The sequence below is a fragment of the Melanotaenia boesemani genome, chromosome 13 (genome assembly GCF_017639745.1).
Source record: "Melanotaenia boesemani isolate fMelBoe1 chromosome 13, fMelBoe1.pri, whole genome shotgun sequence".
Taxonomy (NCBI): Eukaryota; Metazoa; Chordata; class Actinopteri; order Atheriniformes; family Melanotaeniidae; genus Melanotaenia; species Melanotaenia boesemani.
The window spans coordinates 26,484,800-26,501,903 of record NC_055694.1 but is presented as its reverse complement, the minus strand read 5'-3'; the positions used below and the strand labels follow the sequence as shown (position 1 = coordinate 26,501,903).

The 17,104-nt window shown below is 38.1% G+C and overlaps 1 protein-coding gene across 3 annotated transcripts in view; it reads left to right on the top strand.

Moving 5' to 3' along the window:
* Positions 1-7,999, top strand: part of LOC121651201 (solute carrier family 41 member 1) — a 30,956-nt gene extending 22,957 nt beyond the window's left edge. For all 3 annotated transcript variants that reach the window (XM_042003188.1, XM_042003187.1, XM_042003189.1), the window contains exons 9-11: positions 2,717-2,851; positions 3,919-4,067; positions 7,825-7,999. In XM_042003188.1, coding sequence (XP_041859122.1) covers positions 2,717-2,851; positions 3,919-4,067; positions 7,825-7,998 — 458 coding nt within the window. In that variant the 3' untranslated portion in view covers position 7,999. The remainder of the gene's footprint in view (positions 1-2,716; positions 2,852-3,918; positions 4,068-7,824) is intronic.
* Positions 8,000-17,104: the final 9,105 nt, after the last annotated feature.

The window sequence follows — 17,104 nt, the reverse complement described above, 5'->3', positions numbered from 1 at the left end:
TGCACCATCTTAATTCTGTCTAATTGAGAAGGTGCTTTTCATGTCATTCAACACTGGTAGTTCCAGTAGTTCCTTGCTAAGTCATCTACGTAGTTGAGGTAAAGCTAATAGAAACCCAACAGTTTCCTCTGCAGCTGATGTTCTTGATAAGTTTGATCATGCACAAGCCAACATCTGATTTACAAGTCTGCCGACCAGGAGGAAGGTTTGAGTTTAAAGCAATTAGAACTTGCTCATGTTTCACTTGTAATTGCACAATTTTCTTAAACTGCAGTGTGAATAGTTGCCTGTTCAGCAGTCTGCTGTCCCTATGAGGAAAAAGAATGAAGGCTGTATATGTGTTATTCATCTCTATCTTGTTATGATGGCATGAAAGAAAGCACAGACAGTGTCTACTCATACAGCACCAGTCAAAGGTTTGGACACACAAATGAATGATTTCAGTAGGTTTCAGTATAATGTGTAAATGACTTAAATTTCACGTGAATTCTGAATAATGTTTTAAACGGCCCCTCATACCAATAAATGGAGAAGTGTGTTCAAACTTTTGACTGTTCTCTTGTGACCTTATGAATAGATAATAAGTTTGTTCTGAACATATTGTTAAATAATGGAGCTGTGTCTTAAATCTAAATGTGATTAAGTAGCCCTAAGCTATGGAAAAATAAATTATTAAATAAAGTTATGTACAATGGCTTTTTTTTTAACCATCTTTATGAACAGAGAGGAAGTCTAGCACAACTTCTGCATCAGACAGTGATTTAGGGAAGCTTGATTAGCTTCTGATTTGTATTGCTCTTGGAAGCACATGTGTTTAAATGTTGCACAATCATGTTTATTTTGCGATAGGAAGCCAAAATATAGATCAAGATTAAAAATGGGTTCCGTCATACTGAATAGCCTTATTTTAGCATTATTATTTAAGTAACTATAATCCAGTCCAATCCAACTTTATTTGTAAAGCACTTTAAATAAAACCATGGTGGGACCAAAGTGCTGAACAGATTACACACATAAACCAAAAACTGAAACAACAAGTACTAAAAGGTAGTTAACAACAGAAATGACACTGAAAGACAATAATAGCAATAAGACAACAATGGGTTTTGAGGGAAGACTTAAATTTTGATCGCATGGAGGCCTGTCTAACACACAGTGGTAAGTCTTTCCACAGCTTGGGGATGGTCACAGCAAATGGACGGTATACGTTAGGTATCTGTCATCGTTAGCTAATGTCTCTATTAAAGCCCCACTCCTGAACTTTTGGCATATTCTGTTACTGAGGCGCCCCATAACGATGACTAATTCAGCATCTCTTGTATCCTGTCTCTTCTCTGAACTCTTTCCATCCAGTAAAAGTCAGTTTGATGCTGACTCTTATCTCATGCTCAGTCACTTTTCTTTCTGTTCCTCTCCCTCCTATAATGTCCACTTTCTTTACTGAATAAGCCATGGTGGGCATTCAAAATGGCGTGTTCAGTTGCGGGAGTGTGACATGATGCTGTAAAGGGATGCTCTAGGACAGAAAAAAAGATAAAATAAATAACAAGTCAGAAACACAAAGTTTTAGGGTGGGAAACTTGTGTAGTTTTGCTTTAATTTCTCAGAAGTCTCTTAAGTGCATGAAAGGATGCAATACAAGATGTGAGGTCCCGATCAGCAGCAGAAATCAAAGTGAAATCTGTTTGGGTAGTTAGAAAACTGCTCTCATACCCAGAGAAATGGTGGTTAAAAAAAGAAGCAAAAGAAGCAGCAGCATTCAGATGAAGTGGTTTGGCTGTGAGGTGATGCATTCAGAGGTCCACCGAGTATAGGAGAAAAGTTGGTGCACACCCAATGTCCTGGCACAGCTGACATGGCCTTTAATAATCATTCACTCAGTCACTGTTTCTCATTTAGTTTCCACCCTTCTTCCAGTTGTTTCCCAATCCTTCCTCCTCCTGCACAGCTCTGCTAAATTCTAAGTTTGTTAATCTGGTTTGAATTTCTCATCTTATCTCACTGGCTTACATATAAAACCAGTATAATGATTTACTCAAAGTCCCCCAAAGTTTTTTCCATCTCAGAAAACATCTGTTGGGGTATTTCTTTTTATTTTAAGGGGTAAAACTTGGAAAGGTGTTTGACAGAACTGAGTTAGGCACAGCTACCTTTCTCAACCCCAGACATGGAAATTAACTTCTAAAATGCAGCTTTGAAGACGATAACCAAAATCGAAAAAACTCCACCAAATCCAGAGTGAAATAATAATGTCTTATTTTTATTGTTTAGCCCATCTGTGGCGCATTAAGATCGCAGACATCAGAGTTTGACACATAATGATTTATGCAGACCCAGGGGCTCATGGCTGCAGGCCGTTGAGCTTATTTCCATTCACATGTGTTGCAGTGTTGCTATACTTTAAGGTATCAAGTAGACTTATAGTTTCTACTTTTAAACTCCTAATTTTCCGGTTGTTGCATATCCAGAGGGACCAGATTTAGCCGTGCAGTGGCCTGAACTGCTTACTGATACAAAGCGAGTTCTGGCTGGATCATAGCAAAGTGTGTGTTATCATTAATTAGCTACATTTTAATGTCAGAATCAAAACTGATTGTCTTGGATTTTAAAGCAGCAAATACCGCTGAGTCATAATGTTACAGCTGATGAAGACAATAAAATACCAATGTCACCCTTGTGGACACATCATTCCTCTCTGTCTTCTTCCCCTGTGCAGGAGTAGGTGGTAACTTAGTGGCCATCCAGGCGAGCAGGATTTCAACCTATCTGCACTTTTGGAGCATCCCAGGGGTGCTGCCCTACAAGATGAGGCAGCACTGGCCCAATCCCTGCATCACCTTCTTCTCCTCAGGTAGACTGATACTGCATTCAATGCATCTCAGGATTATGACGTCAGAACTTGGAATCATGTCTGTTTTTCTTTTTATTTCTTAACATTCTTCATATCAAATGTGGAAACAGAGCTCCCTTCAGGTGTTACCAACAAGGCGTCATCAACAGTTGCATAATTCACCTCACTGAAGGAGAAACGCTCAAGAACTGTGTCTGATGTTTTATTAAAGATTAACATTTATGGTGAAATAACATGTAGAGGTGTACCCTAGCTAACATGAAACTCTGATCTACGTTGCTTTTTTTCTTGATATTACCATTAAAAATCATTACCGAATAAAACTTTACACTTAGCAAATATTTACATAAATTCTAAGTTGGTTTCAAGCAGAATCAATAATACAACAAACCAGTAAAATTTACTCTACTCTTGCAGCTGTGCAGTCTTAATCCTCCAGGTTCAAACACACATCTGTTTGTAAGTACACACACTCACCGACCATTTTATTAGGAGCATCTGCTCAGCTGCTTGTAAACACATACTTTAGTCATGTAGACATGGTCAAATGACTCGATGTAGTTCAAACTGAAGCACCAGAATGGGGAAAAAAGTGGTTGAACATGGCGTAGTCGTTGGTACCAGACGGGTTGGTCTGAGTTCTTCAGCCACTGCTGATCTACTGGGATGTTCGTACACAGCCATCTCTACGGTTTACAGAGAATGGTCTGAAGAAGAGAAAATGTCTTCCTGATACCATCTTCATACCTAAATATATTGAGTTGCTGCTATGTGATTTACTAATTAGCTATTTGTATTGATAAGAAATTAAAATGGTGTACCTAACAATGTAATATTTAATTTCTAAGGTGATTGGCAGCTGACATATTCATGAAATCAACCATGTTTTTATGCAAGCTGGAGGATTTTCTTGACTTCTGTGTGTATGAAAACGCCACAGTACAACAAAAAAACTGAGTTAACGGCAGCAAATATCTAAAACCTAAATTAATGATGTCGGTGGAATAAAGTAGTTCTTCTTTTTACCAAGCAGAGTGATTGACAGCTCTTTGCTTTGTGTTTCTCAGGGGTGAACTCTAAGTCAGCTCGGGTGCTGCTGATGCTGGTCATTCCTGGTCACCTCGTCTTCCTCTACGCCATCTCTCTTCTGCAGGGAGAGGAGGCTCCTATCTCCATCGCCTTCACCATCTGCTATCTGTGTGCCGCTTTGCTGCAGGTAAAAGAAATTATTCAGCTGCATGCACACATTGTGTGAGATGCTTTCATATCCCAGTCAGAGGACAAATAAATCACTGCTTTCCCTGTCATGGCAGTTAACACTCAAAGGTTTCTCATAAACTTACTGGCCCTCAGCTGACCCTCACGTACCTCACACGTATTCTAAAACAAACTGTGAAAACCAGCTACCTGAAAAGACATTAGCAGACTTTGTTTAGTCTGTTAAAAATGGACTCTACCACCTGTAACCTAACTGTGAAATGAACAGTGGCTAGTGTTGGTGTTTTAGCAGCTCTTTGGGCCAGTTGTTCAAATGATTTCATCTGGATGAGAGCTATCCGGATTTGAGAATCCCATTTTTCTCGATGGAAGATCACATAATCCTTCTTACTTTTATCCCAGTTGTTCAAAGTTATTGATTGATCACCCTGATCTAGAGTCACGGTTTTCAAGGTTACCAAATCCAGATTACCAGAACTTAAAACAATGTGGGCCACCAACTATGTAAAGAACAACGGGTGGAAGAGCCGGTATGGGTGTTTTTCATTTTGAGACAATGCACAGAAATCATACACATCCTCTTCTATTTAAAATTTTATGACTTCTCATCAGAGCCACAACAAATGTAAAACAAATCCGTTAACAATTACATTGTGGATATTTTGGAAACATCTTAAATAAAAAAGGTGCGAGGACAAGTTGTTGTTCCCACTTAACAAAGCCACTCTCATTGATTTCAATTAAAGTATTATTTAAGTCGTTTGGATTGCTGCACATAAACTCACCGGCTACTTATTAGGTAGACCTTGCCAGTACCGGGTTGGACCTCCTTTTGCCTTCAGAACTGCCTTAATTCTTGGTGTCATAGATTCAACAATGTGTTGGAAACGTTCCTCACAGGTTTTGCTCCATATTGACACGATAGCATCAAGCAGTGGCTGCAGATCTGTCGGCTGCACCTCCATGATGAGAATCTCCTGTTCCACCACATCTCAACGCTGCTCTATTGGATTGAGATCTGGTGACTGTGGAGACCATTGGAGTCCAGTGTATTCAAAGTCATGTTCAAGAAAGCAGTTGGAGATGATTTGAGATTTGTGACATGGTGCATTAGCCTGCTGGAAGTAGCCATCAGGAGATGCTACACTGTGGTGGTAAAGGGATGGTTAGCAACAATACTCAGGTAGGCTGTGGTGGTTAAACCATGTAATGTTAATACTATGGCTTTTCCACCCGGATTTAACAGCTTTTTCTTTTATTGTTGCTACTAAAATGGCAGGTTTTGTGAAAAGTTGCAACAAAAATTGCGGGTGGAAATTCGTATTATTTCAGAAGCACCTGAAATTTATTTAAATGACTGTTTATAATATTACAAGTTACTTTATTGAAATAATGGGAGTATTTCAACATTCAGCAAAATGCTCTTAAAACTGTAATTTACTGTTCAGACAGCAAAAAATGAGTAGGAAAATGATATAAGATTCTGTGGGACTTCCAGATACATACCAACAAATATAAGAACCAACCAACTGGCGATTGTGATCATGAATAAGCAGTAGAGAAAAGCCGTTGTTATCAGTGTCCTGAACGATGGCAGTATCAGGAAGAAGGAACACGAGAAACTGGAGAAATACCAAGACTCAAGGAAGAAGTGATGGCAAACTTGATTCTTTTTACTGAGTTGAGTTTAAATGAGTTTATCAGTAGATCTCAGCGGGGAAGCATTTATTTTTCTTTCTATAACTCACTCATAAAATTAGATAAAAATGCAGCTGTATATGTAACACCGCTTAGTCCCAGCCCCTACACATAAAAGTGAAGTATGCGGAGAAAAGCTACTCATTGCAATGAGTAGTTTGATATATTTCAAGTGCAGTTAGAATAGCCATTGCACAATAATAATAATATTATTTGGTCTCTGCAGTTAACCAGCTAGCGGTAGCAGGGATGAGTCAGTGGAATCAATAAAGTGATTCTAGAGTAGTGAATGATTTGTTCATGACTTTACAAAGAAGAGCTAGAGAAAGCTTGGAAAGTGAAGACAACAGTAGTACCAGTGGTCATCGGAGCACTGGGGAGCCGTGCCCCCCCACACTGGAGACAGATACCTGGTGAAACATCAGACATCTCAGTCCAGCAGAGCGCAGTCCTGATCTGGATGTTATAAAGTCATCATCAAAAGCAAAAGAAAAACATCTAATACAACAATTTCCCGCTGGGATTAATAAAGTACTTTTCATTTTATCATGGTGAATTAGCTCTTGTGTTCTCTGGCTGTGTTTGCAGATGTTTGCCAGTTTATGACATTCGTTTGTTCTTTGCACATGGCACAAAACACTTGCATGCAGAACTCTGGGAGAGTATTTTCAGGCTCCGAAGTCTTTATTAGACCGTTGACAGGATAAAGAGCCAGACAGAGAAAGGAGGTCCCAGTCTGGGACTGTCACGTAACGCGAGGAGTACTGTGATTTATCAAGGTTACAATAAAGTTTTGGTGATTGCACAAAATTGCAAGGATGTGCAGAATTTGTAAGTATTGGCTGAATTTGTGTTAATAGTTGCAATAGCAACATTACAAATTGCTGGGGGGACTGCTAAGGGGGCCCAAAGTGTGCCAAGAAAATATCTCCCACTCCATTACACCACCACCAGCCTGAACCAATGATACAAGGCAGGATAGATCCATGCTTTCATCCTACCATCTGCATGTCGACATGGAGACTTATCAGACCAGGAAACATTTCTCCAGTCTCCTTTTGTCCATGTTCGTTGAGTCTGTGTAAACTGTAGCCTCAGTTTCCTGTTCTTAGTGGACAGGAGGAACCCGGTGTGCTCTGCAGCCCATCTGCTTCAAGGCTGGATGTGTTGTACATTCAGAGATGGTATTCTGCATACCTCGGTTGGACCCAGTGGTTATTTAAGTTACTATATTGCCCTTCTATAGTCTTCAAGTGTGCCCATTGTCATCTGACCTCAACTAAGCATTTTGGTCCAGACAGCTGCTGCTCACTGGATATTTTCCTGCTTTCAGACCATTCTCTAGAAACCTAGAGCTGGTTGTGTGTAAAAACCCAGTAGATCAGCAGCTTCTACAATACTCAGACCAACAACCATACCATGATCAATTACTAAAATTCTCTTTCTTCCTCATTCAGTTTGAACTTCAGTAAGTCGTCCTGACCATGCCTACATCATGACTTAGTGCACTGAGCTGCTGCCATGAGATTGGCTGATTAGCTAGTTGTGCTAAAAAGCAGTTAAACAAGTGTACCTAAGAAAGTGGCTGGTGAGTTTATATGAAATATTCATAGTAGTGGTAGTAGCTGTGTTTTCACTTTTATAATTACATTTGGTGTTTACTTCTGGAACTGTGTCAACTGTTTATTTGTTGCAGATCCAGGCTTTGACTTAGCTTGATTCTGACCTGCACCATATTTTAATGTGTTAAACCTTTGACTGGGCTCTATGTTTCTTCTATGTTTCATGACATTTGGCTCAATAGTTTTGTTTAAATTAGCTGGCTGACAGACAACTAAACAACACATATTACAGCATTATTAACCTTTTATTCAGTCTCCAGTTTCTGTGCTGCATTCATCAAGACTTCCAGTTTGCAAATTACTTTTAAGTAATATGTATATTTAGGGCATTTCTAAGCTTTAAGCCAATAATAAATGTGTTAACTAGAGGAAGCAAGTGGTGTTTTAATTCTCTTTTTAACCCGTTCAGCCCTGTTGTCATTTCTCCTGCCTCAGGTGGCCATCCTCCTCTATGTTGCTGACCTCATCGTCCGTTTGATGTGGCGGAGAAGTCTGGACCCCGACAACTTCTCCATCCCCTACCTGACAGCTCTGGGGGACCTGCTTGGCACCGGTTTCCTGGCTCTCTGCTTTCGTAGTGTCTCCCTGCTTCAGAGTCTAAGCCTATGAACTCCCGTCTTATTGCACCATTTTTGAATGCTTGGTTGCACAATATAGTTTTTTTTTTTTTTTTTTTTTTTTTTGTGGTAGTTCATACCAAGAAATCGGCCTTTGTTACAATTTCACGCTGGTGGAGACATTGCAGTCGACACCACACAAGGTTTTGTGCTTTAACAGATATACTTTCAGCTTTACTGATTCTTATTTTTGAGCAAAATACTTTGAGCTAGTAATTAAAGACAAGCAGTACAGCAAACTGACCTTAAGTTGACAATCATTCCTGTTTTTGTCCAACTTAAAGTCTTCCTGCATTAAGTAAACGTGAGCTTGTCGGAGGAATGTGCAGCAACGTACTGCTGCAGTAGGACATCATCATCACAGCATGTCAGTTGTGTAGTCCAGATAATTTTTTAATTATTTTTTTAGATTAACAGTCTTTCCCATGAACAGTTAGTCTGTTTATGGACAGTAGTTTGAACTTGACAGAATAAAAAACAGACTTGTTAAAGCTGCCCAAGCTCCACTGAGCTGCACTATGCATTAATGCTGGAGGACATAAAGGTTGAAACACCATGCACACCAACTGGAATATCGGACATGCATGAATTCTGCTGGACTTATTACAAATGGGACAGAAGTAGTTTTCAGGCACATCATGTTCAATATTTAAGGGAATTTTGTATCATCTTATGAAAATCCTTTATTATCTATAGAATGTACTTTATCCACTCACCCTTTAAGTAAATCCCCCCTCTAAAGTAATTTTTACAGAAACTGAGACTGATTTTTTAATTTTTTTTTATCTCATAAATGGTTTGTTGGATAATCATATAATATTTTAGAAAGGAAAAAGAAGAGCGAAAGCAGCACTCTTTATGCCTATTCTTTTCACCTATAAGTACGATGGAGTGGTCCAGTCTGACTGTCTCCACCTGTTACCCATAATTTTATTAGTTCTGTAAAAGCAAAACAGACTAAAAGCTTGAAAAGATCATGATCACTGTTGTTAGGAAATATGAAGATGATGCTAGCAGCTGATAACTTGGCCCAGCACATAGACTGGTAACAGCTAAAAGCCTCTCAGTGCACCTGTCATCAGCCTGACAAACACACCTCATGTGAAACAAATATGTGCTTTAAAAAAATAATAAACATCAACAACACTTAAATAGATGTAAAAATATTAATACATGGAAAAAAATAATTACACAACATGCATATAATATATTTAATTCACCTTTTCTTTTACTTTATAAGTATTATTGCCATTTCATGCCTAAGTTGGTGGCTGCTTTCCCAACAGAGGACTGAAGCTTGTTCGTACATTGTTCTTGTTCTCGAAGTAGCAACAAGAACAAAGTTTGTTTTGGTCCAGTTCATTTATTCAAACTTTATTCAAACAGTGGGGCGGTGTCCGTAGTTCTTCACCACCTCACCCACATGATTCATAAAACCACCTGTTCAACCCTGTTGAATCTTTGACATCAGCAGAAAAGAGGAAATGACCACGTTCAGCTTCACGCTTCTCTTTTCTTTGAATTTCCACCCAATTACACAATTGTTTTCAGACGCCACACAAGAAAAAAAGTTCTTCGTGATTGAGAACAAGCTGCAAGAATTCCCAAACCAGGGCTGAAAGAGAAAATTTTGCTCTTGCAGCCTCTAAAACAAAGATTGTAATGGCCTTAAGAAATCTACTAAAACTTATGTGTAAGATTCTAATGCAGGAAAAGCACCAGGATGTTTTATTCAGACATGTTTATGGAAGCCGAGAGTGGCCAGGCTCGGCTCTTATTTTTTTTTTAATCGCTATCTCAAAGCATCTCTGTACAGAACAGCTCTGTACTGGGATGCCCCTTGGACCCACCAGTTGTGGTGGTGCGAGAGAAGAAGAAAATGTTGAAGCTTCAAACTCCACATACAGTCATTTTGATCTTTTCATGTTTCTCAAAGCATCTTGTTAATTATCCCAAGAAAAAAATAACTGGGTACAGTTTTTTCATTTACACTCTTGTGGGTTTTCTCTCTTCATTCGGACATACCGAACGAAAAACTACGTTAGAGTTTAAGAGAGTGACAGGAGAAACATCTTTTTAAAGTTGAGCTATGTTTAGTGTTTAACTTGGTCATTGGACTACCGTCCTTGTTGGGAGAGATATTTATGTATAGATGAAGTGTATTTGTGGCCTTTTATGTGGCACAATACAGTGATATTAAATTCAAATCCTCCATCATCAGACATTTCACCTCCCGGTCCAAAACACTGTGAAGCCTAATACGAAGCTTGTTCAGCAACCTCAATATATTTTTCACTATGTTTATTTCTTTGTGAATTCTTTGTGCTGCCACTCAGCTAACTAAAGTATTCAGCACATAACTGATGAGGACTGCTTGTCCAGCACTCGGCTCAGGTTTCTGTGTTGATGTTGCAGCCTGCAGAGGGTCTTCCCTATTCTCTCACTACTTGATACTAATGCTCCCTTTAACTCGAGGGGGTAATGAAGCCTTACTGTTCATCTTGAAGTTTTCAGAACTATCGAACCTCATCTTAACCACAGTGGGTGCCAATACATGCACACGTTTTCTTTCAGAGAAAAGCAAAGCCAGTTTCCAGTTATCATTTGCACAAATTGGACTGCTGGATTGTTTCTGCAGAGTTTGATCTCTCACCACATTCACCACTTACCTTTAATTCCAGTTCTCGTGTCATGATTAACGTCATGATATAAACCCATACAAACATTTATGTTCAGATGGTTAAAGTGTACGTGGATTAAAAACTGTAAAAACATGGTATTTTTAAGGCTCACAGAGTTGTGTAAACTTTCTTTCATTCTCACATGTATCTGAATTTCTAATAGCTCAAAGAACAAACACCAAACTTGTGCATATAATACTCTAATTTGAACATGTTTTACTTAATGTAGGTAGGTGCACTTATTTTTTAAGAAAACCTTAAACACAGAGGTGTCTGAAAACATCTCATCAATGACTGAAGATCTCCATGAAGTGTTTTAGTGTTAGCAATGCTTTGCTTCAGATGTTCACTGTTACACACTGCAATATGATGAACTAAACACGTGTACTATTTGAATCCTGGTCCATTTCACTCCAGCTTACTGTATGAGATTTGTCTGTTTAACTGTGATATTGTGAGAATTAGACCACAGTTAAGGTTGTGTTGTAGCAGCACAAAAGTCTGGCATACTCTAATCAGCAGGGCTGGATGATCAAACCTTAAACGTCTGGTAACGTAAATTTAAATCATGTTTGAAGAGCTTTTTTCTCTCTTTGAGGAAACAGTTGCTTTTGTGTTTGATCACCTGATTTTTATCCAATTAAGCTGTTAACTTCTGAATTATCGGGTTTATCACTAAGTAAGTGGTCTCTTCCATCCGGTTTGGTTGTTTTGGCTAGTTTTGGCTTTATTGAATATGTTGTTAGGAGTGACCATCATTGAAAATAATCTTTGTGTTTTGATAGAACATTTTTTAAATACCTAGTAAAAAAACAGTACAGCCTAGGAACATATTAACCCAACAGTATGTTATTTAATTCACACTAAAGGAGGCTTGGGCATACTAAAAACCTAAACAAACAAATAAATACTTAAATGAATGTACAAATAATACACTGTTTACTAAAGTTTTTTTTTTTTCTTTGAATGCATTTAACAGAACATTGCTCAGAAGACAACGCTTAGCCATGTTAGCTTAAATTTATTACAAGAACAAAACTAGACTTAAGACTACAGGTAACAGGTAAAAATAATGCAAGTATGGATGGGTATTATGGGTATTCTGGGGACTTGAATGCCCACAATGCTACATTAGCAAAGGAGCTGTATGTTTTTTTTAATTTTTTTTTTATGCTAACGAAGCGGCTAACGGCAAGCAGTCCATATTTCCTATAATATTTTCACTTGTAGAGCTGAAGTTAGCTCGTCTAGTTATTGGCTTAGTGTAGCTTAGGAATAGACTGGCTGTAGGAAACAACTAACATGCTAACAAAGGGGTAGCTGTACCAACTATTTAGCTAACTACCAAGGGAGCTGCTAGGTATAGCTCAAGTTTCAAAGAACACGCGTGACAAAGAAACTACACCCTCAGTTATTTGTATAACAAACATGAAGGCAAACTACAGAAGCGGTGTGTAAAAAACTAAGTACACCCATACGCTAATATTTAGTCATTGAAAAGACAGCCAGCTGCAGGTGCTAATAATCAAATGTGAAAACAGATGTTCAGTTACTTTGCTGGTCAGGAGTTTTCAGGTGTGTTAACACAATACCAAGAAGAAAGACATTCATGATCTTCAAGAAGCAATTGTTGCTGCTCATCAATCTTGGAGGGATTAATAAGACTGTATCCAAACACTTTAAGTCCATTGTTCTGTAGTGAGAACAATTTTCTTTACAAGTGTAAAACATTCAAGACTGACGGCAACCTTCCCTAGAGTGGACTTAAAGCTCATCCCAAGCTCAATTTCTGAAGTGTTCAGAGAAACTGTAACCACCTCAAAGAGCTACATCCCAGACAACAGGCCTCAGTTAGCATCTTAAATTTTTAAGTTTATTACCGTACAATTTAAAAAAGTCTGAGTAAGTATGACTTGCGTTATTATTGCTGCTAAAGACAGTTTTATCAGGGTCTTCAATCAGGGAATATACTTATTTATTCACAAACCGCTTCTGTATTTTGGCTCAGGTTGGTTCTAACAACAATGGTGTGGTGTAGTTTGCCATGTTGTTTTTTTAAGATACTGATACATAAAATCCTAGAATAAAAGGAGGTTTTCTTATTTTTACAGCTGTAATTTGCTTTAACTGTTTCAGGAAAAGATTAAGTTAGTTATTATACAGAAATTGAGGCTTCAAAGTCCACAAACTAATGCTAAAATCTGTCATTTTTTAATACCGGCTATCAGAAAGCAAGGCTTAATGCCACAGCTTGCCAAACAACCACAAGCAATTTTCCCAGTAAACCCTTTCAGAAGAAAAAGGAAGTATTTCACCAGCCAGCCCTGTTAATTAGAACAGTGTGATTGTGAAATGTCTGATTGCAGTCTCACACTTAGGCTTGTAAATTGTCTAAAGTTGCCTTGACATCAAGATTAATGTAAACTGTTACAGCTTAATTGTCATTTATAACTACATTACTGTTTTTTTTAAGTATTTTTGTTTTCTTTAGGTAAAACCTGTACTGTACCTTCAGTGTTGTCACTGCCACAATAATATTTTAAGGCCTTTGAAAATGCTTTTATGTTTTTCTTGCTGTGCTTACTGTCACCTGAGCTTCCACACTAATACTGTGTTACATGTGAGCAAAGATGTGTGGTGAAATGTGTGCTTCAAACGGGTGTTCATGTGATTTTGTGACTAGGAACAATTGTAATGAAAAAGAAAAAGAAAACGTATGTAATGTTGTCTTTAATTACTTTGGGCCTTTAAATAGCAGATCAGGAGCCATGCAGCAATCGCTACGTTTAGGACTTTTGATCCGATCGAACTTCCATTTAGAATAAAGATGCGTCATCTAAACATGTCAGCTAATCTGATCGAATCTGCACAAGTTATGGATTATTTAGCATTTTGACGGTCAAAAAGTTAAAAATAATTCTTTCCTTTTTCCAAACTAATATGGATTGCAAATGTGAAAAGCTTTAATTGTAATAAATCTGAATGCAGATTTAGTATCGGACCGATGCATCCCCAGCTGTTTGTATTTGACTCGGAGAAACCAAACGGGGAGTTAAATCCGGGGAGAAAAAAAAAAAAAGGATGGGAGCTGAAAAACCTCTGGAAAACAGTGGCGTTCCAGCTCAGCTGCCAACTGAATGATGAAAACTTTGCAGCAGAAAATGGGAAGTGGGACCTGTTCATGCAAGACTTGGAAAATCCTCAAGTGTCCAACGATGAGAGCGATTCCAGGTGTGCAAATGCAACTATATAAACAATGCTGTTCGGGAGATGGTTTTTCACCTCACAACATAAAATGGAAAACAGAACCTGCGCTGGTTCCTCGCATGGTAAAAGTTTTAGTAGAAAGTCATTTTATGTGCTTGATGTTTCATTTGCCAAGACCTCTGCAGAGTCACAAGCTAAACAGAAAGCTACAGACAACCTCATATATAAACCAGCGTGTGCAGATTTTCTGCAAAAGATCCTTAATGCAGTTATCAAAATAATATGAAATGACTCATTTAGCAAAACTGGACATCTCACACCAACTTCATGGTGTTCTGGTTAGACTGGAACAAGACTTATTCCACCACAGCGCGCCACTGGACACAGAAAATTGTTCATGCCTGTCGTTCACGAACTCTGCAAGTTCACCCTCAGTCACTGATAAATGACCAGTTATGATCTATTGTAGTACTAGTCAAGCAAGTTGTGAAGGTACATGAGCCCCAGTCACCATCCTTTCCCTTTAGATAGATAAACGGATAAATAGAAGTTTATAAGTTCTCCCATGTAAAGATCCAGGTACCGCTGGTGATAATGCTGCATTCACTGACGGTCGACCTAGAAATGTGTGAAAAATCATAGAATTTCATACATTTAGTTTTGGGCATTCTATAGATGGTTTTCTGGTTTTCATGCAACGTTTACAAATCCATCCATCCATCCATCCATATATATTCATGGCGTTTATCCAGGGTTGGGTCATCTGGCTTCTTTTGATCCTCTCCTTTAAGTTGTTCATGTTATATTTATTCTGCACAATCAACCATTGCCACAGTGAATACTGCTACTTCCTGTACAGAATTTAGCATTTTGTGCATTAATTCTCCACATTTTTCCCTCTTACGTCTCCAATGGAGTGCTGTTACAAAGAATTCCCCCTTAGGAATTATTAAAGTATTTCTAATTCTGATTTCTCCCTCATAGGGTCAATTTACAATAACCACTTAACCGGACATACATGTTTTGGGACCCTGAGGGGAAGCTGGAGGACTCCAGAGGGAATGTGGAAACTCCCCATCTTTCTTGCTGTGAATGCTAACCACCACACCACTACAGTGATTCAAAGATGGCAAGGATCAGGATTGAAAATATTAAACATGGGGCACATGGGAAAAAGAAAGCATGCGTGGACATGTTTGCTTTCTTGTTAAATTTAAATCATGTTGAGGAAGAATTAGTGATATCGACTACATCGGGTAAAACTTATGGTTTGCAAGCCCCATAGAACATTCTGGAGAGGAACATTATTTCTATACATTATAAATGTGAGCTGTTTAAAAATACTGGAATAAACAGTCAAAGTGTGGAACAACTGTGATCAGATATAAAAATGCTACAATTGGAAATTTATTTTTATTAACACATCAGGGTAATCAGTCAATGATCACAACAGCAAGTGGACTTCAGTTATCACTTTCACAGTTTTTTTTTTAGCAAAGATTGCGTTCACTACTTTACAATCACCAACCAGATCCAATTTGCATTTTAATAAAATTGTAGCACTGAAATAATGAAAATCAAGAACAAAGAGGCTGGAAGGAAATTAAAGGAAACCAGAGAGAATAGTGGCTATAGGGAGAGGAAAAAAAAAAAAAAAGAATTCAAGCAGCATTTTGCTGCAGTGACCACAAGATAATGCTGCACTCATCCCCACATTTTGATTAACGTGCACCCACACTGTAGGCTGCTGTTCTGCAATTAGAATAAGTAATTAGTAATTATTAGAACAATGATATTAAATTGTGCAAACCCACAGAGGCAGTACAGCAGACCTTCCTTTCACCTCAACACCGGAGTTCACTAGAAGAAGCTTTTCTTAATAACTCATGAGAAGTTTAAGTTTGGGAAAAATGAAAACACTGCTGCTGAAGTAGAGGGTAACAATGTTCTACAGGGAATAAACTGCCTCTCTCCAAGCCTCTGCTGCAACATGCACGGCGGCAGTTTTCTCAATATTCATCAAGCTTTTCAGGTGCTGGATGTGGGGACATTGGCCAATCCTCCCCTGGACCCTTTTCATGGTCCTCAAAGCTCCTGCTGAAGGCAAGGATGACCACCACGCCTTCATCCCTGAAAGAAAATGGGCACCTTACCTCGGCAAGAAAAAGGGGTAAGGTGAGGAACAGCGATGGGGTTTTTGTGGTTCGGTCCAAAATCAGACACTCTTTAAAGAAACAGATTTTTTTTCATCATTTGTTGCAGATTATTTTTGCACAAACAGAAGAGGCATAAATAGATGCTGATGTGTTTTCTCTTGGATAGGGGAGGCTTTCCATTTGTAGGCGTCAGCAACAAATTAGAGAAATGTGACGGAGGAATCCCCAGAAGTGTGTGAAATCAATCTGTAAGGTTGTAAGGGTTGTAAATAATCACGTTGGTTGGCGTGATCAACTTCTAATTTTAATGTCATTTTATTAGTGAATCAATTAATTAATAATTTCATTAATGCAATTTCATACTCTTGATTGGTTGAAGTTTGCTTGTGACTGATGCTAGATGCCTTTTTTTTAAGTGCATGCTTGTTTCTATAAACTATGAGCAAACCATCCGAGCCATCAGGCAACCTCTGATTTACCAGGACAGCCCCTTTTCTGTCTTCTAAACCTCTGAATTTATTTATTAAAACAATATTCATAGAATTATAAAGTATACTGCCTATGAATATGACTGATAAAGATTTTAAAAAAGTTATCTTTAGTTAAAAAAAAAAAAAATCTACTCTGTATCTTTCATCACCACAGAGGCAAAAGGAAGCAAGAAGTTAAACAAGGTTTACTATTTAATACAATTCCTGAAAAATAAACTCAGCCTGCAAACCCCAAAAAACTTTAATGGTGAATGAGAGTTTAATTCATGGTTTCCAGTTAGGGGCTCATGTTTTGTGTGAACTGTACAAACTTTATTTTATATTGTGTGCAAAACGTAACTTAAAAGTGCAAAAATTATTATGAAAATCTCATTTAACTGATTCAGAAGAATGAATTTAAATTTTTAGAATAAATTGTAGATTAACCAAAAATAGTTTTACTTGCCACTGTAAATATGAAATGTCCTGTAAAAACACGAGGAGGAGGCATACGATTAGCCCATGGTAATGTAGTAATTTGTCAGAAAATACAGAAAGTACTGATGCTATCATTAGTTGACCAC